This window comes from Lycium barbarum, chromosome 10 (genome assembly GCF_019175385.1).
Source record: "Lycium barbarum isolate Lr01 chromosome 10, ASM1917538v2, whole genome shotgun sequence".
NCBI lineage: Eukaryota > Viridiplantae > Streptophyta > Magnoliopsida > Solanales > Solanaceae > Lycium > Lycium barbarum.
In genome coordinates this window covers 123,810,326-123,833,699 of record NC_083346.1, presented here as the reverse complement: position 1 = coordinate 123,833,699, position 23,374 = coordinate 123,810,326, and the positions used below count along the sequence as shown (strand labels likewise).

General features: G+C 34.6%; 3 protein-coding genes across 3 annotated transcripts; 1 reads left to right on the top strand and 2 right to left on the bottom strand.

Annotated features, from left to right (window-relative positions):
• Window positions 1-349: 349 nt before the first annotated feature.
• Window positions 350-1,049, bottom strand: LOC132613440 (uncharacterized). Its single transcript, XM_060327462.1, has 2 exons — window positions 601-1,049; window positions 350-365 (listed from the first exon to the last, which is right to left on the bottom strand). The coding sequence occupies exons 1-2, from the start codon at window positions 1,047-1,049 to the stop codon at window positions 350-352; spliced, it is 465 nt and encodes a 154-aa protein (XP_060183445.1).
• An 8,478-nt stretch (window positions 1,050-9,527) lies between these two features.
• Window positions 9,528-11,879, top strand: LOC132614643 (HVA22-like protein e). The gene is made up of 5 exons (XM_060329151.1): window positions 9,528-9,635; window positions 9,729-9,755; window positions 10,632-10,754; window positions 10,857-11,055; window positions 11,629-11,879. Exons 1-5 carry the CDS (start codon window positions 9,589-9,591, stop codon window positions 11,647-11,649), a joined length of 417 nt encoding a protein of 138 aa, XP_060185134.1. The 5' UTR covers window positions 9,528-9,588; the 3' UTR covers window positions 11,650-11,879.
• A 1,424-nt stretch (window positions 11,880-13,303) lies between these two features.
• Window positions 13,304-21,432, bottom strand: LOC132614352 (uncharacterized). The gene is made up of 17 exons (XM_060328778.1): window positions 21,295-21,432; window positions 20,781-20,875; window positions 20,319-20,409; window positions 19,615-19,736; window positions 19,315-19,368; window positions 19,074-19,190; window positions 18,797-18,916; window positions 18,148-18,283; window positions 17,879-18,049; window positions 17,379-17,531; window positions 16,791-16,897; window positions 16,450-16,540; window positions 15,613-15,754; window positions 15,350-15,506; window positions 14,715-14,831; window positions 14,471-14,597; window positions 13,304-13,981 (listed from the first exon to the last, which is right to left on the bottom strand). Exons 2-17 carry the CDS (start codon window positions 20,867-20,869, stop codon window positions 13,745-13,747), a joined length of 2,031 nt encoding a protein of 676 aa, XP_060184761.1. The 5' UTR covers window positions 20,870-20,875; window positions 21,295-21,432; the 3' UTR covers window positions 13,304-13,744.
• Window positions 21,433-23,374: the final 1,942 nt, after the last annotated feature.

Genomic DNA, 23,374 nt, shown 5'->3' with positions numbered 1-23,374 from the left:
ATTTTCGACTAAGGCAACGAGGTCACAACGATCCGAGCCAAAATTTTCTAACCTCCCCAAACGGGGACTGTTACGTCAAAATTCAGCCAAGGCTGAGATTCAGGTGCCCGAAGGAATACCGGCCCTAAAATATTACCGAAAAATCCCGGCCCTAAGGAAATGCCTATCGTGATTCGGAGGAGTCTAAATTCCCAAAGCATTAGATAAGTCCTACGGGCACAGTGAACTAATGACTACGAGTCAGCTTGTCCTTAAAACGGACCAACAATTCGGACAAGAATAATAGTGAACATTCAAACGAAGAAACAAGAAAGATGCATTTTTCATATATACAAGGGGTGTTTTTACATCAAAAAACCAAAGTCCTACAAAGGCAAAAAATAAAACAAAGATGAAAGCCAAGTAAAGGCACTAATTTACCCGAAATGGCTGGAGCCAGAACGTTCGGACACTGTCCGCTCAGAGTCATCGGAGTAAGAACCGAGAGCATCCTTAGCCTTTCCCTAGACCCTTTTGGCCTCAGCAATAAGGGCCGGAAGATCAGTAAATCCATGCTCGGCTTGCTCGAGGGTGATCCTCCGAGATTTCCATTTCTCGTACTCAGCAACAATAGTGGCTTGAGCCTCGGCGACTTCCACGCTCTTCAGAGCTTCTTCCAAATCGGCCTCGGCCTTGGCTAACTTTGCCTCCAGAGCATCTCGAGCCTCTCCAAGAACATTCTGCATTTGGATGGCCGATTGAAACTCGGCCTGGAGAGTGTCATTTGCATCAGCCGCCTTCTTAAGCTCGTTTTTCAGATCATCACACATCCGGGCCCTCATCTCCGCCTTCTCCTCGAACACCCTTGCACGCTCTTGATATCGGGCACTCTCGGATTCGAGTAGCCGATTCCTCTCGGCCAAGCTCGCAGCATCCGACTTCACCAAGTCCACCTCCTCCCGGAGTTGGGAGAGGGTGGTTTCGAGCTCGCCAAGCCTCGAGAAAATCTGAAAGTTGTCTTGGTTAAGGCCGATCTTATCAACTTCGAGACTCCGATTATATTCGGCCATCGCAGCCAGCTCACTCCTTAACTGACGATTTTTGGCCTTCGCTACGTCAAGCTCGAGTCGGAGGTTGGAAAGAGCGACTGCTTGGTTCAACTCCTCCTCTTTCTCCTGAAGAAGGTGCAGATATTTCTCCGTTTCCCGGCCCTAGGCATCCAGTTGGACCTTGAGATCGTCCATCTCCTGCTGGGCACGGATGAAGGCTTCGTTGACGAGAACCACACTCTGCAAGTGAAGCAAGTTAAAAACTTGAACGAAACAAGGTTAAAATTCTCAGTGAAGATATGCAGAGACGGCTAAAAATCTTACCCGGTTGCCCGCATGCATACCCTCGTTAATGAGGCATTGCCAAGAGACCCCGGTCATCTTTCGCTTGTCTGAATCTGAGACAAGAGGCCTCAGATAGCTCGCTACGCCCACAGGTCGAGAAAGGAAGCTGCAGTCCTCGGGGACGGTGACCATAACCGATTTTGTTCTCCTCGGCTCCACGCTTGGGGCCGGAAAAATACGCACCAAGCTGTCCCTGGCCCCAGATTCGGAGGTCCGGCTGGCCGACCTCGTGGATCGAGGGATAGGGAGATGCCCCAATCCTGCAGCTTCGCCGGTAGTGGGAGGGGTGCCCGAGAACATGTCGTCAAACTCGTCAGGCCTCAGAGCCGGAGTAGAGGAACTTGGAGCAGCCTCAGTATCTTCAGCAAAGCTCGGGGGCTCCATAGTTGCAGCAAGCTCATGCTCGGGCGTCAGATGAACGTCAATAGGGACTTCAATCTCCGGGACCGGCTCAGTCCTTTTATCGACTTCAACAGCGGCCGCCTCCCCGGGCCTTCTTGTCCTTTGCAGGGGAGTTTCCTCGGAAGAAGTTTCACCTGAAATGTCAACGAAATCAATCGACCTTAGAGGAGCCGGAGAAAGAATTTCTTCCGCACCTGTGTGTGAAACCAGCACCAAAAGTCCTCCGCCAGTAGAAGGAAGGGGTGGAACGGAGACAGCCTCCTCCGGGATCGGAACCACGGCAGCATCGGCCTCGACTGTCCGAACATAATGTCGGGCTCTGTTTCATCCCGTAGGGTCCGAGTGACGCTCCTTGCCCTCTTCTTCAACTTTTGCCATTTATCCGAGGGCCTTTTCCTCCTGGCAGCAGCAGCAGCAGCAGCAGCAAGGGCATGAGATGCACCCGCTGAGTCAAACTCGGGTGCCGACGTTGTGGGTTCGGCTGCCGACTCCGGCTTGGGATCTACCGAACCTTTGGGTAAACCGGAAAGTCAAAAACGCAATGAATATGGATAGTAGAAGGTGCAGTGAACACAGGAAGGAGCAGAATACTACCATGGTTCTGGGCGACCCATCGGCCACGTGACAGGTGCCCCCACGTCCGGTTATGGTGAACATGTTGGCTAAGAAGTGCAGTGACCCATTCGCTGAGGTTCCGGACGACCGGAGAAATATACCTATTGGCTGACACGAATAAGAAAAACAGTGAGAAAGTGGGATCAAAATTTAACGAAACATACAAAAGCAATCACTTAAAGGTTCAAACTTACGTTTGTTGTTCCACTTCTCTGGGAAGGGCATTGTTGACACCCAATTTTGTCCCTCCTTTATTTAATTTTATTCACTCGGGCGTCTAAATTTATTGACGAACTAAATACTTTATTTCCACTACTACTAATATCATTACTTTTATTTTTGACATTACAAGTATCACTTTCCTACAAATTTCAAATGATTCGTCATCATTTCATTTTTTCGGGTTTGTACTCGTTAAATTTATTACAAGACAACACTTTGCAAAATATTTATTTTTACATATTAATTATTTATCGTCTTTACATAACATATATTATACCAGTTATTAATTTGGAAGCCCAAAATAATTAAATAGCGGAGGAAGGATCAACAATTTTCAGCCAAATTAATGGCCCAAAATACCAATGCAATATTATTTCCCGACCCAATTAAGCAACCCACATTTTAATACCCAACCCATATCTTCAACCCAACTAAAATACCCAAACGGACCAGCCCATTTTCTATCCTAACGGACCAGCCCAAATGAAATGGATCCGGTCCGGCCCAAATCTTAAATCCCTAATCCCTCTTTCTTTTCCCTCATTTCCTCCGCTCCCTTTCTCCTTCTCTCTCTCCCTCACACCACCTCCATACTCCCCTGTTCCCCACCTTCTCCGCCACCTGCCATCTCCACCATCACTGCTCCTCACGTTCTCCCCACTTCACCCGACATCGCGCCTCTCACGCCTCTATCCATCTTGTCCCCCACGCCTATTTCTCCCACGCTCCTCTTTCTCTTCCTTTCTTAAAACCTTAACCACAACCCTATAAAGGAGGGGAGATGATTTATTTTTAGGGGGAGGGGGATTCAGGAATATTTGGAGGGATATTCTGTTGTCTTTGGGGGGATTTGACTCAAGGTTTTCAGGGAAAAAGGAAATAAAACAAATCAAGAAGAACCCGGAAATCAAATAAAAAAAAAGGGGGATTGAACACGATTTGAAGAATTTCTGGGCTTGGAATTTTGTTTTTTAGCCACTTAGATTCCTCTGAAAACATCAATATTCTTAAGCCTTAACACTTTCGGGTAGCGATTCAAAATGACAAACCATATTTTTTGCTCTTTTTCTCCCCCCTGCTACTAAATTTCGATTTCCAGCATAGATGAGTTGAGGTTCGCTCGTGTTCGGGTCTATTCATAACGAGAGTGTAGATTCGACGACTTCGACGCCTCAGTTCATTGCGCACAAAAAAGGTCAACTTCGACACATTTATTGCTTATCGTCTTTAATTTCTGCTTTGGTTAAAAATTTAATTTATTCTGCCATCTTTAGCAATTATGTGTTTTCTTTGTTGTTGTATTGTTGGTTTGATGTTTGGGAGCTGTTAGGATAGGATATTAACCGCTAAAGGATGGAATTCGAAGGATGTCTGTTGTAGTTTGGATGATTAGATTGAATTTACAGGAAATTAGAACTTATTTAAAAGCCGAATATACATAGGATATACAGTGGTTTATCAAGATAAGAAAAGGTATACATTCGATATACATCCGATATACATATCGTGGTGTGTATATCCCACGTATATTGTGTATATGACTAAATCAGGTAGTAACATGTAAAGACCTTCTGTATTTCGCGCTCTGGAAATTTATTCTGATCCATAGCCTCTGTATAGATGCGATTTAATAACAAATACATTTTTATAAATTCGGATGAAAGATCTCTACATGTTGGCTTGTGCTTAAAAGTGTAAGGTCCTCTTTCAGTCAAGAAGGAATTTATTTCCATTGAGTCCAAATGCATATGCTTGTGTTCAGCTTACCCCAAAATCTCTAGGAAACATATATGTTGTTTGGATTTGCTATTGGTGAACATGATTTTCCCTTTTTCCTTTTAGACGGTTTGTATTAAATTCAGATCAAGATGACTGTCCTGCTACCTGTTCATTATGCATGAATTTCTGCCGTTGGCTGGCATATCCTTAAAAGCTTTAAAATTCTATATCTTTCAAACTTTTGTGCTAGATCAGAGTTGGATTTGTTTCCATATTCATCTATCCTTTGTTTGTCCAAACGATGGAATTAAAGTGAATTAACAAAGGATATTATCATGCTTATATGCTAGAAGAGTCAGAACACTCCTCATCCCTATTTGAAACTTAGCCATATCATGCATGATTTTTTTTTTTCTCTTCCTCTTTCCCTGTTTTAGATTAGCGCTGTCCTACAATTTATGGTATTTGATCCAGTGTTCCTTTTGTTTGCTGTCCGGAACAAGAGGATTTGATTGCTTCAATTCCCTTTGGGATTTGACTGTACCTATGTGTGGAACTTGAGAAAATTTGACCATTTACACATCATGCGTATATCATTGCCTCTGGTTGTTGTTCCTTTCCCTTTCCCCTGCCTATCTTTTTTAAAATCTGCAACGTTGATGTCACTTTAATCATGGTTCATAGATTTTGCTTTTCTGTTTTTTGCCTAGGAACTAAAGAAGTAATTGGCCTTTTCTTCAATTTTGAATGAGAAGTTTGTTGTAGTATCTGTTATTTGACAGAACGTTAACATGTGTTTCCTCTGAATCTTATTTTATTTTAAGTCCTTATCCTTAATTCAACTAATCTTAAGATTTTCTAATGCCAAAAGTTTTTTTTAGTCTGAAAGGTTCGATCCATATTCCATTTTTTGTGCCTGTCTAAACTCCTTGGAAGAATTGATTTCTAACAATATTAAACATGAAATAACTCAGCCTCCTTTTTCTTCAGTTCATTTCTTTGACATGACAGTAGGAAGAATTCTCCTCACTTGTTAATTAAATGTTGCATTTGGTGGTGGTTCACTCTTATTCTTTCCAGTTAAGATGCTCTTCCTAAAGTGTCTATATGCTAGGTTCAAGCTTGTGTCTTCCTTTACTTTTGGTAGAATTCATTTGCTGTACCAATTGCAAGACAGACTAACTTAAGGGATTGATAATTCATTTCTGTCTTGGTCGGATTTCTGTTCAGTTAACTTTGATTGAAATTTCGAATGTTTAATGTTGCATGGATTCTGGAGATTTTTAGTTTGGTTATGCCACATTCTCATTGAATAATTAAGTTCTAAGTCCAAATTGCGCTATGTGTTTAAATTTGGAATGTTGTTATATGACCCGCCATTAGCCGATACTAATCGGGTGAGAGGATTCGATCAAAGAAAAATGCACTAATCTAAAAGGGACTAAGATCTTATGAATGTATATACACTGAATATACTCAAATATACATAGCATACATAATCCATTGGTCTATTTTAGATCTACATTTCATATCTTTAAACTTTATCTATTGGTCACGTACTAATTCTTTTCTTTCGTTTTTATGCATGACTATCGCATACGAGTCTCTCGGACTCGTCTTCTTCCGCACTTGGCATTGAGCTAAAAGCCCAACATAACCTCTCGAATCAGCCCATAACATCAGTCAATCCGCAGCCAACAGGGGAAATAAAATCTGGGCCTAAGCCCCAATAACGTGAACAGCTCCAGCAGTTGGGCCCTAATAAATGGGCCAACCCCATTTACTCTTTTAATCTCTTTCTTAATTTTATTGTTGTGTATTTTGTTGATTTGTATGACTAACATTCATTTTGTCTTACTAGATCAGATGAACCATAGTGAAGTTAGCAACATTAGTGGGTTTGATTTTAGTAAATGGGTAGGAAGAACTAATATTTAATTCTATAACGACATTTTCTCCTTTATATATATATTAAATTATCTATAGTATTTATAATATTTATCTATATCACAACAATTGATCTTTAAGAGCGTAAATCCATGAACACGTATCTTTAATTATACTCCTACTATATTGAGAATCTTAAGGTATTACTGATATACAAATATGAACTCGAATACATTTTATAAACAATCCTTCGGATTTAAATCAAACGCATACATTTTAGCTATAGTTAATAAACATGATTAAAAAAAAGAGAAGGAAGACTTCATGCACTCTTAACACAAAAATTAGTTAAGGCCTTCCAGGTTTATTTTCAATTATGTTGTAAAACACTACATATCCCGCACCTTTTCAGTTCAAAACTAAGCTCTTCTTTTATACAACTTATTATTTTTACATATCTTATTTCTAATAACATTATTACCTTTTACTTTAAAACTATAGCTATGTTTATAAGTTATTTCCCAAACATTTATAATACTATATTTACCCTTATCCTAATTAATCATAAGTCCGGTCGGTTAACCATTGTTAATGGGTCTTAAAGGGTGCCTAATACCTTCCCTTTAGACTAATTGAACCCTTACCTAGAATCTTAAGTTTCGCAGACCTCAAACAGAGTTAACTTTAAATATAAATTTAATGAACTTTAGGTGTCCTAATTCACCATAAATAATTAGGTGGCGACTCCTTAAAAACAACAAACAAAAACAGGAATCACCAATATGTCGTACTTATACTTTAACCTCCGGGTAAAAAAGGGGTGTGACAGGCATGTAATTGGCCGGAATGATGTCCTCAGTCCTCACTCGGACATATCGCTCCAACCAGCCCCTTTCTCTGTCCTCGTCCATTTTCGAGAAAAATGGATTCCGGCTACGCTTGGCGAGTTTCATTACGCCACCCCGGAAAAACCTCGGGGAGTATAAGCGTATCAGGTGGGCCAGCGTGAGCTCCTTCCCGGCATTGTTGGCCAGCAACCGGAGGCATGCCACGACCCTCCAAACGATCGGGCCAATCTGTGCCAACGTCACATCATAGGTCCGGCACATGTCCAGGATGACCGGATCAATCGGAGGGTTGAGTTTGAGGGTGAAAGGGTAAGTATAGACATATAAGTAGCCCTCCCGATGGTCGGTGACTGACTCATCGGGCCGGGGGCAAAAACTCAGACCGGACGATTGCCCCATCCACAGTCAGACCGGACCAAATCAAGTTTATCCTCAGTAATGGAGGAGGGGTATCGTCTCACATCATACCCTCTGTCGGACACCGAGGAAGGTTTTTCGACCTCTAAGTCTTTGTTGAAATTGGTTTTGGCCGGTATAATGCCCGAGGCTGTAGGCTCGAATGAGCCCTTTGCCTTAGAAGGGGAAGTAGCCTCGGTTCCCGGAGACGAAACCGAAGGAATGTCATGGGAAGTGGTTTCAGACATTTGGAAATATGAAAAGAAAAGGTTGAATGGATTCGAAAAAAAAGGTGAAAGAGCAAAGGAAACAGTCAAAAAAGTTCAAAAATGGCAAAAGCAACAGGAGGAAGCAGCAACAGGCGAGAATGACGAGTGGAGAAGGTGGCGGTGTCGATTCTTTTCACGTAGTACAAGAAGCAGATCAACAAAAGAACTGAGTTTTTTAGATGATTATGAGTAGAGATATAGAATGTGTAAGAGGCAGAAAACTTGAAGCAGAAAGGTTAATCGAAGAGGTAAAATGTTCAAATGAAGAGATGAAAGAGCCTTATATAGGCATGGGACTGTGACGGTTACGATTCCCCATAATTAATGAGGAATGACTTGAAATGACGTGCGTGCAGTGGTTGTCAGAGCAGACCATCCGGGACGGGACACGTGGCGCAACTGTTCCCGCCAAAAACGAAGCGATAACGACGGACAAAGAGAGTCACCGGTTTAGTGATTCATCCACTCCCGGTCACTCCGACAAATCTACGATCCAGAAAGTGTGGGGACTATCTGTATACGGTAAAAACCGGGTATATGTTAAACCGGTGGGACCGAAGCCGAGGGGAGAAAGGGACAAGAACGTGCATAAAGGCTCCCATTCTGAACCGGGAAAACGGCTGGACCGGAGCAAAGGAAGGTCGTCATTTGGTCCGGTTCATCCATGACGGGTTGTTCGAGGCCGTATGCCCGTTTGGTCGTGGCCGGTGGTCCGGGAGATCCGTTGCGCAGCTGCCACGCGTCGATGACGTTCTGCTGTGTTCAACTGCCAATCGTACAGGTATCAGACCATACGGTCTACCTAATCCAACTCAGAACTTTTTCTTTATTCTATTATTTTTTATGTTGTATGAAGCCCATGGGGCAACACTATAAATAGAGGGCATGGTCCTCCTTTTAGGGGGTTGACTTTTTCATATCAAGAACACTTTGTAATAGCAAACTATATATAAGAATCTCTCTCATATCAGATTTCGGTCCATATTTGCTGTGCTTTATCTCTTGCGTTTTCTAAATCAAATAACACTTATTTGCTAGTAGATACTCGAGTCTAGAGCAAACCACTGGTCATCAATTTCTCCTTGTAGCATAGTCACATATTTCTTTTCTACCAAATAAGATCAAGATATAACCATATATCCTATACCTCACCTATAATTTTAATTGATTATCCAAATCCGGGATAAACAATACTAAATGTGAAAAGAAATTGTGTCTGAAAAATAATTAGTAGGATTTGTTTTCTTAGTATTGCATATTGATGATCTATTACTCAAAAGAAATTATTAGCAGCATTATAAAATGAAGCTATCTGAATAGTTTGTGTTCTGTATGAAACATTTGGGACAATCAACTTCTTTTTTGGAAAGAAAGAGATAGATCTAGAAAATTGTTAAGTATATGTCAAGTAACTTTCGTTTCATAGATAGCATTACTTGGTACCTATCTTCGTATGAGATTGAGATATCTCGTATAATTAATTGCGCAAGCTGAACGGAACACCAGGATTATAAGGAAAACTTTCCACGCAATTTCTACGTGAGGTGTTACTCTTTATAAACTCCAAGATTACTCTTTTCATCATCTTAATATTAATTAAATATTAAATGTAATGATAAATTACTTTGGATCTTGTTGATGAATGCTAAAAATATTTAAGTTAATTAATCTGTCATGTGCTAAACCTAGAACGCTACGTCAAAGCAAGAACCTGATACGTATTTGTCCATCTTTGACCCGACAAGTGTTTTTTTTCTTTTTCCTATAAATTAAAGTATGCTGCCAATATTTTCTCATCCAAAGAACAAATTATATTCTTCTTTTCATCTAAAAATTTATAATTTTGGAAAAGAAATCATGGGTAGTTTTTGGACTTTGATCACTTATCTTCATGCTGTGGCTGGGTAATATTATAATCTTTTTATTCCTAGTTTTGTAGTTCTATTTTTCATAATTCTTAGAAAAGTGACAAGTTGAATTTTGCACTAAAATTGCAGGCCAGTGACCATGTTGCTCTATCCTCTGTGAGTATGAGTAGTAATATTTTTCTAAAATCATCCATTACTTTAGGTTGATAGAAGTTTTGAATTTAATTTGCTTCTAATATTTGTTGGAAATTTGGAGAGAAGAGGAGTACTCTCGGCTTTAACTTCGGTCAAATGATCTTATTGATTGACATAAAATATAAAAAAAATCTTTTTTCCTTTAATATTTCACGCCAGATTTGAACGGTCATTTCCAGAAAACTGGTTTGGAGATGGACACTGATTCGGAAATGTTGTTCCAAAAAAGTCGCCTTCACACCTCTTCGTTTCACCCAGCCTTTGGCTATAGATTCAGAGGTTTTGGCCTCAGTTTTAACCATCAAAAATCAGCAAACTTTCCTTTCTCATTTCTGCATTGTCTTCAAAATAAAAGTAAGTGTCCAGCGGAATCTGCTTAGTCTATTTGAAGTATCACTGTTGCAGAACAAAATTTTTTTGTTCTATCCTAAGGAGAATTAATCATAACACATTGGGCAACAGTAAAAGAGTAGCCTGATGCACTAAGTTCCTGCTATATATGTGCGGGGTCCGAGAAAGGGTCAAACCACAAGGGTCTATTGTACGCAACTTACCCTGCATTCCTGCAAGAGGCTGTTTCCATGGCTCGAAACCTGTGACCTATAGCAACAACTTTATCAGTTACGTCAAGGCTCCCCTTCAAAAGAGCGGTGCACTAAGCTCCCACTATGCGCGGAGTCCGGAAATTAAATTCCTTAAAGATACACAGTGCGGCTCGGAATTATTTTTCGTTTCATTCTAACTACTTTTTTTATTTTCTGCTTTAAACAGAATCTAGTAACACATTCATGATCTTGTGATGAATCTAGAATTTGTTAATCCAACAATATTGTGTAGGTATGCATCAATTGTAACTATAGAGAGCACTTCTAAGTTGGATGATGAGCAATGGCTTGCCTATTGGATTCTATATTCTTTTCTTACACTTGTAGAGATGATATTTCAACCCATCCTTGACTGGTAAGTAATTAATCTCCTCTAATTTTCTTTATTTTTGGGAAAATACTATTTAAAAGAATACTTAATTTACTTAATTTTTGTTTTTTCCTGTTTGTTAATTAGGATCCCAATATGGTATGATGTGAAGTTGATTGCTGTTGCATGGTTAGTTTTGCCCCAATTTAGAGGAGCTACTTTTATATATGAGACATATGTTCGAGAAAAAATAATCAAGAAATATGGAGAATCACAGCAGCATTATAAATCTCCTGATCATGGAAAGGCCAAAAGGAAATCTGTTCACTTCATGTCTCCAAATAAGGTGAGTTAATTGAATAAGCAAGTAATTATGAATATGCTTTTTTATCTCATAATTAATGTTTGATTAGTAAAAGTATAATTAGAGTCTTGGTTGTAGAAACTAGACTTAAATGTTACTCCCTGCGTCTCAAATTATTTGTCGTTTTTTTTTTTTGTTTTAGACGCCCCTTAAGAAATATATTAATTAGGAGAGTTATTTGACTAACTTTATCCTTATTTATGTCTAAGTTTAATCTCTTTTCATTAAATGTTTACTCTATTTTTGTATTGTCTCCATTAATGATAAAATTCTACAATATTGTCTTCATTAATGATAAAATTCTACAAAGGATAAAATGGGGAAAAAAACAATTAATGGTGCCTTGAACTTCTAAAACAACAAATAATTCGAGACAACTATTTTTAGTAATCACGACAAATAATTTGAGACGGAGAGAGTAATCAAGATTTTGTACTAAACATAAATTAATACACTTAATTAGTTGTAGACACATGCACAGCCACAAAGATAAGTTTAGCAATCTCACTTCTAATTTTATCAGTATAATTTACACAAATCTATTTTCTTGTATAGGAAGAAGATGAAGCTTACTAAAGGGGCATACAAGAGATGCTACAGCATGGATTATCTATTTATGATGAGTCTTCAGTTTCTTGTTCATAAAAATAAAAAAAAAAAGCTTAATGTAATTAGAGGCTTGCCTTGACTGGTCTTATACTATATGATATGCAAGTTTGCTGTTGTAATTTTGACACAGGAAGCAAACTTTTTATTGTGGACAAGCTTCTTTGATCAGCTATATATGCATGTTGTTAATGTTGATATTTTTATGAATATGATTTCAACTTCTATACACAGAAATCAATTTTTTAAAATTATATTGCAGGCCAACTAAAAGATAGTTATAGGTACCATGTCTAAAAAGTACTCCCTCCGGTCCAAAATAATTGAGGTTTTAAGTTTGGACACATGAATTAAGGAATTCAATAATTCCTAAAAATTAGGAGAAGTTTTTACTAAGATACCCTTAATAATGATTTTCTTTTCTTTTTTGATTGGCATAATTATTATGGGGATATGAAAATGTGTCAAGGACAAATTTGAAAAAGAGAACTAAACACTTCCTTGATTTTGTAAAAACATCAACTATTTTGATCCAACTTTTAGAGGTAAAACTTCAATTATTTTGGACCAGAGGGAGTAGTATTAACAACTTCGAAAATAAGGCAATTAAGTTGCCTACGATATCGTTTTAACTATACTAAGATTACTGTAAAAGTTCTCGATAAAAAATTATTCGTATCGGACATTTACATTAAATAAATAAAAAAAAAATAGAAGACTGTGTCTTGCATACACTTTATATTTACTACTCTCTCCGTTCACTTTTTCACTTTTACTTGTCCATTTTTAATTTTGCACACATCTTAAAAAATAATAAATGAAGTGCATAATTTATCAATCTACCAATATTAATTGGTGCATATATTTATTGGATTTGGAAAATGATTTGATGTGAGTAATTAATACTATAGGTAAAATGGGAAAAAAAAAATTGTCTTGTCTTGACATACTAAAAGTGATAAGTAGAAGTGAAAATTTATTTTAAGAATACTAGACAAGTAAAAGTGAATGGAGAAAATAGTTAAATTGCTTGATTTAATATAAATATCGGATATGATTAAACTTTTTACTAAAGTTCTCTATACTGTATTCCCATATTGTTAGTGTTTATGAGTGTAACCAATACATGTTAGCCCACAAAAGTACTCTCTGGTCCATTCAAATCGATTCTTTATTTCTCTGCTTTTGATAATCTACTAATCAAAATGCTGTCAAACAAGGGTGCCATAGTAAACCCAAGGCTCTCTTTTCCCAATGATGTTCTCTATGCAGGAAGCAGTTTTCCGGTTTAACAAATAAGGGGAACTTTTTTATGAGAAATACTTGTCGCATTTCTAATGTTAAAAAATTTTAATATTGAATTCATTAAATTTTTAAAATTATGACCTACTATTTATTAGGTTTAACAAATGTTACGTATAAATTTATGATCCACATCGAAAGTATTGAGTTCAGATAAACTATGACGTCACATCATATCGGCCTCTGTCCCCAGCATAAGTATGAAGTAGACAAGGTAAGATATTAATATTTGATAATCATCTAATATTCGAAATTCATTGGCAGACTAATTCAGATAAAAACGCTTGTTCATCTTATTTTATCTGGATATATTAATCTATAGTCAATTTAATAATGATTTAGGCTCACGGTCAACAATATAGGCCTCTGTTAATTATTCTTTTTGATCCAATAAATTCTCATTAGTGAAAATGATGAGTCAATATAGGGAAGAGGAATCAGCAAGGACAATTTAGTTTATTTTTAAGAAATATAATATATTTCACCAAAAAGTTAAAATAACTAAGAATTATAACTGCAATTAAATAAAGTTGAATCAATATATCCCCTTTTAGGGGAAATGTATCTACTTTTCCCCGTCCAAATTCAAGCCAAAACAAAACAAAAAGAATACTCCGTAATAAAAAAATAAAAAAATATCCTAGGGACAACATTTTTTTTCTTGATATTAAAAAATAATATAAAAAAGCCGAAAAGAAAAACAATAAGTGAATAAATTAATTGTACTCGTAAACTTTCTCAATAAGTATAATCCCCCCCATATTTACTGTGAAGGTCCTTCAAATCGAATATAATCATACATGACTCCAATGAAAGGACTACCACCTTTAGCTTGCTTCAAATATATGATATTTTCTCCATTTTGTAAATCAGACCCTGGAATTTGAAAAGTGAAGAGAGAGTACAGTCCATGAATTCCATGTCTTGCTATTGCATTACTTTTTCCAAGTCCAGGGGTCTCAAAATTTGGCCTTGGTCTATTAATTCTGTTAATTCTTCCCTACAATTCAAAAACAAAAAAACAAAAAAATTGTTATCCAAATATGTACTTCTAATGAAAAACAAAGAGAAAAGTAATGCTCTAAGCTATTTTCAGATAGGATTTAAATCATGTTTGGCCAAAGATTCAAAATCTGCTTATTCTGACAAATATTTTTTAATCAGAAGTGTTTTTCGAAAAAATACTTTTGAAGAGTAGTTGTTGTTCTTTGGCGAAATGCTAATTTGAAAAACAGTTTTAACAATACTAAAGCAACAATTTATGCTTGGTCAATATTTTAAAAGTGTTTATGGGAAATTTTTTATTTTTTTCAGCTTCTACTACTCAAAACAGTACTTTTTCTTAAAAACTTCATCAAATACCTCAATTCTCTAAAATAAGCACTTTTTAAAAAATTTAAAATATTTTTATATTTCTAAAAGTTTGGTCAAATCGCCTATTAACTCAGTAAAAGTAAATGTTAATTAGAGAGTGAGTTTGGCTACTTACTTGCAAATGGGAGTAAGTAGCAGAAGCCAATGCCACATGGATTGCATAAGTTCCATTTGGATCCACATTTTTAAGTTCAAATGAAATCTGCCATGTTGTTGGTATATATTCCTTGTTTTCAGTTCTCCTACAGGAAAAAATAATAATAATAAATAAATAAATAAACTCTTGTCAAGAATACGCTATTTCTACAAGAATACTACTGCTTATAATAACAGTAAGTATGCTATTGCTAATTAATTACCTGGTTACATGAGCATAGAACCAATCTTTTGTGTAATCACTAACACCAACTCTGTATACTAAATCTTCGTTTGGATATAAATCTGTGTAACGATCCCACAAACCATATTGTCTAAACCTGCAAATTATAAAAGATTGTCAAATCGAGCTATTACTGCGATAGTTTATAAGCTTCCTTATACACACGAGTTAAATTATATACATTTGCAGTGTAAATTTTGTACACTATTCATGTAGTTGAACCAGTTGTAGAAGGTAGTAAGCTACTGTACTATATTTACTAGCTTATCCATTAAATATTTACCATCGAAAAGATACCGAATTTTAGGTTTGTATTAGAAAAATAATTCCGTAAAGATCTTTGAAGTAGGTGGTGGTTGATAAAATTCTTTAGTTGTAGTTTCACATACGAATACTGCTGACCTAATTCAATTTTGTATAGCATCTACAACTACTTCCGGTTTAGATGGGCAACCTCGTACTGCACTAGATCAACATGCATACCAATAATTACTTTATAACTTATAATATGAAAGTGTAAATATTTTTACACTAAAAGTGCATAAAAATCGAACTCAACAATTTGTTTTAAGGAAAAGCTAGAAGCAAAATTAATTAAGTTTAATGGAAACTTACTTTTGTACAATGTTGATTAAGACATGATTGGAGAGGCTAGGTAATGGATCAGGCACAAAGAATTCAGCAGCAGTTCTATCAGGAATACCTATTTCCCATAGAGTTGGACCATTTCTTGGTGGATTATAAACTAAGCGACCTAAATTAAATTCACATCCTGCAACCATAAAAGTCATTTTTGTTAGAAATGCATAATTTTGTTTCTTAAACAAGTAATTTTGAAGTTGAGAAAAGGAGGGAAAAAACAAAAGAAGACAAAGAACCTTGGGTGATGGTAAAGTTAAGGTTATGTTTGTAATCTCCAATAACTCCAGGGACCCATGCATACAAGTTATAAGTTCCGGGTATAACTCCAGTAATTTTGAAGTGTCCAGTACGATCTGCTTTAGTCCAAAATTGATAACCCTGAGAGCAAATAAGAAACAAGAAGTTATTAAAAAAGTAAATAGTTTTAGAAAAAAAACTTTTGAATCTTGACATTTATATTAATAATTACTCCCTATATTTCATTTTGTATGAATAAGCTTGATCAGACGTTTTAAAAACTTTAAAACTTGTGATTTTAAATATATCACGACAATTACATAGCTGATATATGCAAATGTCTCTTTTCTTGAGACTCCATTTTGATTGTGTCCGTATTTTTAACAGTTTTGCATATATAGCCCTTTGACAATTATCCTTTCACACAACGTTAAACTCAGTCTAATGTTAATTTGCTCATTTATATCTCAATCTTACTAGGAAAACATTAGACTATCGTGCAGTAACTTACAAAATTTTAGATCATGATGAAATGTTTTCTCATAATATTTCTAGTTGACTCAAAAGATATCTTTAAACTGTTATTTAAAAGGTCCATAAGTTGCAAGAGAAATGAAAAAAAAAAAAAAACGTTTACTAAATATCTATCTCAAAAAAAGAGACAACTACAACTAGTGAAAATTTCTGCAATTATGTGATTATAACTGTAAAACTGAAAGTTTAAAAATAAATTATTTTCAAATATAAAAATATATTATTCTTCTTATAACGATTAAAAAAAATAGTTTGTCACATAAAATAAAACTGAAGGAGTACACTCATTAATCAGGGCTTACCTTAGTCTCTGTTTGCCATGATCCAGCATCTCCAGGCAGAGCTAATCCAACATATGCAGATTTTGCATAGACAAGATCTTTGCTAACGTACCTAACACAAGATTACAGAAACACTTTACTACTAGTACTAGTTTTTTCTAAAACACTTTAGTATTAACACATCTACATGGAGAGAAAAAAAAAAAAAAAAAAAACTCTACCCCTTGGCTAATTAATATTTCCGAGGTAAAAAAAAAATATATATATATATATATTTCCGAGGTTAATAATAAACTTATTGTGCTGTATTAACTATAAAATCGCGAGGTTGTAGAAACTAATTAAGGAAATTAAATAAATACCTGTCGTTAACCAACAATCGGCCTTTAACTGTGGCCCGTTCATTGGCTTTGGGATAGTCTTTTGATTCTGGGAAATCATATGGCCATTTTGCAGTTTCTTCAAACATCTGCAGATCAATAAAATTTCATGGTCTCTGTTAGTCAATATTTATGGAAGACATAACTAAGTAAATAAAAAGACGTTTTTTTTTTCTAACTTTTACTTTTTCTGGATGAGATATATAGTTACACACTTCAACATGCCATCATCATGTGTGGAGCTAGTTACAACCGAATTTCCATTGTCAGAAAATTACATTGTATATACAAGAACGAAATTAATATTTACGTATAAACAATAGTGTTGTTTCTTTATATTTTGAATCTCCTAAGTGAAAATTCTGATTCCACCACTAGCTATCATAGCAAAAAAATAGGTCCGGATGTAAGGAGCACATTGAAGATATAATTTTAGTAAAATTAAGCTTTCAAATGAGATGATATCACATAGTTCTATTATTTTGAAGACTAAAAAAAAAAAAAAAATATATATATATATATATATATACACTCCTAGTAGTTAAGATTTGAATATGAAGATTAATTTACCTGTCTTTTAGCATCCTCCCAAAGTGTGCTATGATCATTGCCAGAATCAGAGTTGAGATAGAAAAAGACAGGACCAAATACTTTTTTCCATGACTCTCCTTGTTGGAGATCCACTCCTAATTCTGGACCAGCATAATGCCCACTAAAAAATGTCTGCCAAAAAAAAAAAAAATGGTAAGTATATTGTTTATATCGAATACATGTAATTAAAGAGAAATTGTTTTACTTCTCAGATAATAATACGAACATAATAACTTTTACTTCCTTCGCATTAATTTATACGACAGTAGCTGAATAGATACGAGGTGTAGAATTCATAGTTCTAGGTATCTTTTCATTTTAAATGAGTAACAGGTGAGGATCCCAACAAGTCATGCCATAGGTGAAACGAGAACGTCCAATTTAATTATTTTTCATAAAAATATATGTATTACTTTTTTTCAAACAGACTAAAAGAAGACGTGTCACGTAAAATAGTCACGATGTGTAAAATCACTTACAGCTAGGGATGTTGGACCAGCATGAGAAGTAAGATCTTGTCTCATTGGTCCACCACTTGTATATTCATAAGTTGGTGTAATTACCCAAAAACCTACATGTGGATTATCACAAATCCATCCATGTACTTTGATATCCTTGACATCAGAAGAATATTGGTACTTGTCATCAACCTAAGTCACAATTTAACATTAATGATTAATTGCAAAAAAAAAAAAAAAGGTTTGATCAAGTGAATTTTAAGAGAAATTTAAATCCTTTAATTAATTACCTCATTCTTGAGATTAGGATTGGATGGATTTATAATTTGAACAGCTTCTCTGTAGCTAAGAACTTTGCCATGAATTCGATCTTGGTCTGTTGGCATTACCTTTTGCCTATCATCTGATACAGCCATATAATGGAACCTACGTATAGGAAAATTAATGTGAAATTAATGGAATGCATGCTTAATTAAATGAACAACGTTAAGAACTAAACTCTTCTGTTGTTGTTAAAATTGTGACCTCTTGACTGCTGAAATATATCCTTTCAATCGAGTACAAAACAAGGTAAAAGAACAGGGGTGAAGCTACAATCGGCAAACGATGATTAGTTTAATATCTTTTGCCAGAAATATCTGATTTCGTTACCGTTAAAGAGTTCTTTTCAATGGAGAGGGTAGGGAAAGAATTAGAAAAGGACACAAAATAAATATTATATTGTGAGGTTCTTTAAAACGTTAGAATCTAAACTATTGAGCCCTTATATATATATATGGTATGTAATTTCAGAAAGTATAATAACTGAAATAGGTAATCTCTATTGGTTATTCATCAAGAGGAACAAAATTCTTGTGCGCCCAATTCTTTGCTCTTCTAATTTAGAAAGACTGGTTTGAAATCGTCTGATTTGAAGTAAAGAAAAATAAATTGTCTTACAATTTTTGACTGAGCTTGATTGCAATCCTGGCTTCATCTAGCCTAAGTTCAGGCATTCCCTCTGGACGTTCAAATTTCCCATATGAATAAAATCCTGAACTTCCTCGTAGCATCACAAACCTGTAATTATATATTGTTCATGAAAAAATTAAAAAGAAAGCATTTCAAGTGATTGAAGATTAAATGTGCTTTAGTCAGATATCACAATGACTAAAATTATAATTTATCAAATAACATAGGGATCAAAATTGCTAATTAATCATCTGAAAAAACTCACCTTTTGTCGATGTTTAGAGGAAGATCATGGTGAGCATTGGAATTCCACGTTTTTGTAAAAGAAACTTCAACTTTATTATCATCTTCTTTTATAACTCGGAATTTTTTCATGAAAAGCCTGAAAATATTTTGCATACATAATTAATACAATAATTATAATAAAACACGCAACATATTTATGTAGTAGATAACATTATGAAGTAAAAATATGGTTTTATTTACATAGAAACAAATCAACTTACGTATCAAAAGTGCTACTTTTGTCTTCTGGAAGTTTCCACATGATATCCCAATAACTGCATTTTTAGAAATACAAAAAATCATCCAAACATGATAACTAATTGAAGGTGGTAAAATTATTGTTACCATTTCCCACTATAAAGAAAATAAGTGATCGATAGACCGACTCAGAATTTGAATTTGATAAATACTTCCTTATACTTCTTAACGTTAAACTTATAGTGTTAAAAATATTGGGTTCAGTTGAAGTATATTGTAAATATTGTTAATAAGAAGGAAAAAGAAATAAAAATAAAACTTACCCCCTCCTTGGTTCTGGAAACCTTTTCTCCAGGAGATTATCAATTCCATTGTAACTTACCCCAGAAATATGTCCCGTTGGATTTGTTAGGGTAAGTTGAACAATGCCATTATCTATCACCACCTGATAATAATATCATAATAAGTCATCAACCACATAGGACTACTTGTAAAAAAAAATTAGATTTTTTATGTTTATTCTAGCTGTAATTAATTAGATGATAATCTGCTTCAAGAACTGGTACAATATATTTGATGAAATAATTAAAAGACGCGCGAACACAATAATAATAATAATAATAATAATAATAATAATAATAATAATAATAATAATAATTAAAAAAAAAAAGTGCTCTCATTTCTTTTTTGTTTTTCCCTCTACTTTGATAAAAACATAAGGTTAAATGATAAAAAATTAAAGGTTGGTCATGTAATACAAAAAAGCTTTAAAGCTTCTTTTTTATTTTAACAAGTGATTTTGAAGGTGGAACACAAAGACACCGTCTATTTAGGCATTGAACAATTCGAAATTCACTAAAAAAACATGAATTAGTGACAGACAACAACTTCTATAGCTAAACATCTAAAATTTATCACTAATCCTATTTAATACCGGGCTATTTAGCAACATAATAGCTATAAATTTAGTAACGAATTCTAATTTATTTATGGTGATTTAAGTAAATAAGTAATTATGAGACTTTACATAGTGATTTGAGATGTGCAATTTGACCGGAGGAGAATGTATCATCCGTTGTCTATCGTGTGGTGGAGTATTCCTGTCATTTGAAGTGTGCCTGTAATTAGGAGACAGATTAAAAAAAATTAAAGAGACAGATAAAAAATCAGATACATTGAACTCAATAAATATATAGGAACAAAGCGTTTTAAGCTTAATTGATCCTGTTATAACATCCATATTCAATGACATACTAATAAATTTGAGAAAGTCAGCCAGCATTTAGAGGCTAATTCAAGATTTATAGTTTATAATTATGGATCACGATCTTTTTAGTTTACTGGGTTCTGGAGAACTACTAGGTTCCGGCGAATCCTCTTTATATAGACATCTTCTTCTTTTTTAATGTAGAAGAAACTCTTGATATAGCTTTGTGTTTGAGCTCAAAACTTCGTGTTATAAATAAAATAAACTATCAGTATGCAGTACCTTGCATGAAACGAGAAAAGCTGGATAATAATTGTAAACCAAAATAAAACTAGTCGTCGTAGCCTCTTTCCTTCCATCTTTCCCATCATAAAACACTGCAAAACAACAATTACTATTACCGTTAAGGATATTGAAGATATAATTAAGTAAATAAAAGTGTATCTTCTCTAATAGGTCACACTCCCTAGATGAAGGGGCGTGTTGAAATATAGCAGAGTAAATAAAAATACATTGTCTAATTACAGCATAAACCCTTAGTTCTAGACAATATTGGCCTAGCTAGATTAAAGGATGATTGATCATCTGAACACTCTTCGTTGGAAAATTTTACTATACATGTATATAGCAAATAATACTGCTTATAGAAATTTCTAGCTTTGCCATTAGTTTTAGATGATCAGGTGATTGCACAATTTTACAAAAAGAACATGGACGAGTAATATCATAAACCATGCAAGAAACTAGTTACGTTCAACAATATAAAAAACATAAAGAGGAAAAGATTTATTTATACCTTAGAGAAATCCAAATTAGCTAAATCAATAGGAGAAAGAGACGTTGATCTTGAGGGTATAATTTCTTTTTCGTATATATAAGCTATTGAATGGAACTTCTGAACCTTTTGGAATTAGAAAATAGTAGTTGAAACCAATGAGATAAACGTATTTGATCGAACTCCTATTTTTAAGTGGTTTGTATCTCCGTATATATAAAGGATTTAATTAAATGCCTACTCACCCAATTTTATATTATTTTTAACTGAAATATTTCATCATTAAAGATAGAACTTTGAATTCAAGTTTCATTAGGTATTTACAGTTGACTGTGGACGTACTTTTAGCCAACGCAGACAAATTAGGATTTCTTCCAATATTCAAAAATATAAATCCTCTCGATATATAACATTTGTATTAGACTTTGTTAAAGGTTTTAAGTTATATATATCACCCAGAGGATATTTATGGGTAGCCTCCTCAAAATGTTGGCTTTGTACTCCAAAAAAAAATGCAGAATTCGCCACTAATATGTCGTCAAATAACTCGAAGCAAACAATATTTTCTAATAATCTGCCATTAAATAGAATTAGCGACAAATTTTTGTTATCACTATTATTCTTGTAGGTAATCTTGAAAATAAGACAAATATCTGCTACAACAGGTAAAAATGATCTGATGGTGTAAAGTATTTTTTACCTCGAGAATGTATATAACTTAAACTCTCTGTGGAAACCTTCCAATTGTTTTTTGGATTCAAGGAAACAATATAATTATTCTGATTATTGGAGACCAAATTTTATTTTATAAATCAAAAGCAACATTTTCAAAAAATGAAATAAAAAACTTTAGGATATCTTTTCTTCCATGTTTAAATATCTCAAATTTTTGGATCATATTGAAATTACACGATTGGGCCAGGCACCAAAATGGTTAAGCATGTGAAGTAGCCATGGATTTTTCAAAGTTTGGTGGTTGAGCCAAACTTAGGCAAAATCCAATTTTTTTAGGCTAAGTTAAATGGAGTTGAGACACCACTCCTACAATAGACGTTAGGCAAGGAAAATAAGAAAGAATTTTGGAGAAAGAACTAAATATAATAGGAATTTAATTTTAACACTTGAAGTAAATTATGGTATCCGGAAGTCAAACAAAAGTCAAAGTTATTAATGTTGGAGTAATTGTCTTCCTTGGTTTGCCAACCCCATCATCTAAAATTATTATAATAAGTTGATCCCAAATGGCATGAAAATAGAATGTGGTTAAAAAAAAAAAAAACTTTTTTAACCTATATCCAATTCTCGTACCAAATAAATAACAAACTTTGAACTATGCTTTAGGAATAGTCTTCATCTTGAATACCTCGATCCCTTTTTTCAAAGAAAAGAATGTCCACATTTAAAGTCGATAAATTTAAATGCAGAATAAACAAAAACCTGTAAAGAAATTCACTTGCAAAGTTGGTCGAGTTAAATGTGTGAGAAGATACTATAAGAGCAATCCGGCAACAATTTCGCATTATTTAAATATGAAAAAAAAAATACATTTTACTTTTGAACTTTATAAGTGTACGAGAAAATGTGGCAGTGGACTGGAGAAGGCCAAGAAATAAATTCACCAATATATGACTGAGTGTCGATTATAACAATCTTAACTTCATATTATAAGCAAGTTGCAGCCTAAAATCGAAACTGAGGACGATTTTCTGCGGTTACCTCATCCTCGCAAGATCACGATTTCATAGAGGACATTACATGTAAAACCCTATTATTGTCTAAACCTCCACCACTTCTTTCCATTTTAAAATAAAGGTGCCATTCATCTCGAGAATTACAAAAAAAGGAATAATAGCACTTTTGCTCCCTCAATAATTAACAAATTTATAATTTTGGTCATTGTGACATATACTTGGATAAACACATTGAACCTTCAATTTATCAAAATGGTGCACTTCTAAGAGAATAGAAAGACATTTTTCTTGTTAATTGAATATTAAATATACTAAGTCAAATATCACAAGGACTAAAATTAAAATTTAACAATAACCGAGAGACTAAAAATTCTATTTTCCCTAAAAAAGAACTTGGAGGCCATAGCCCA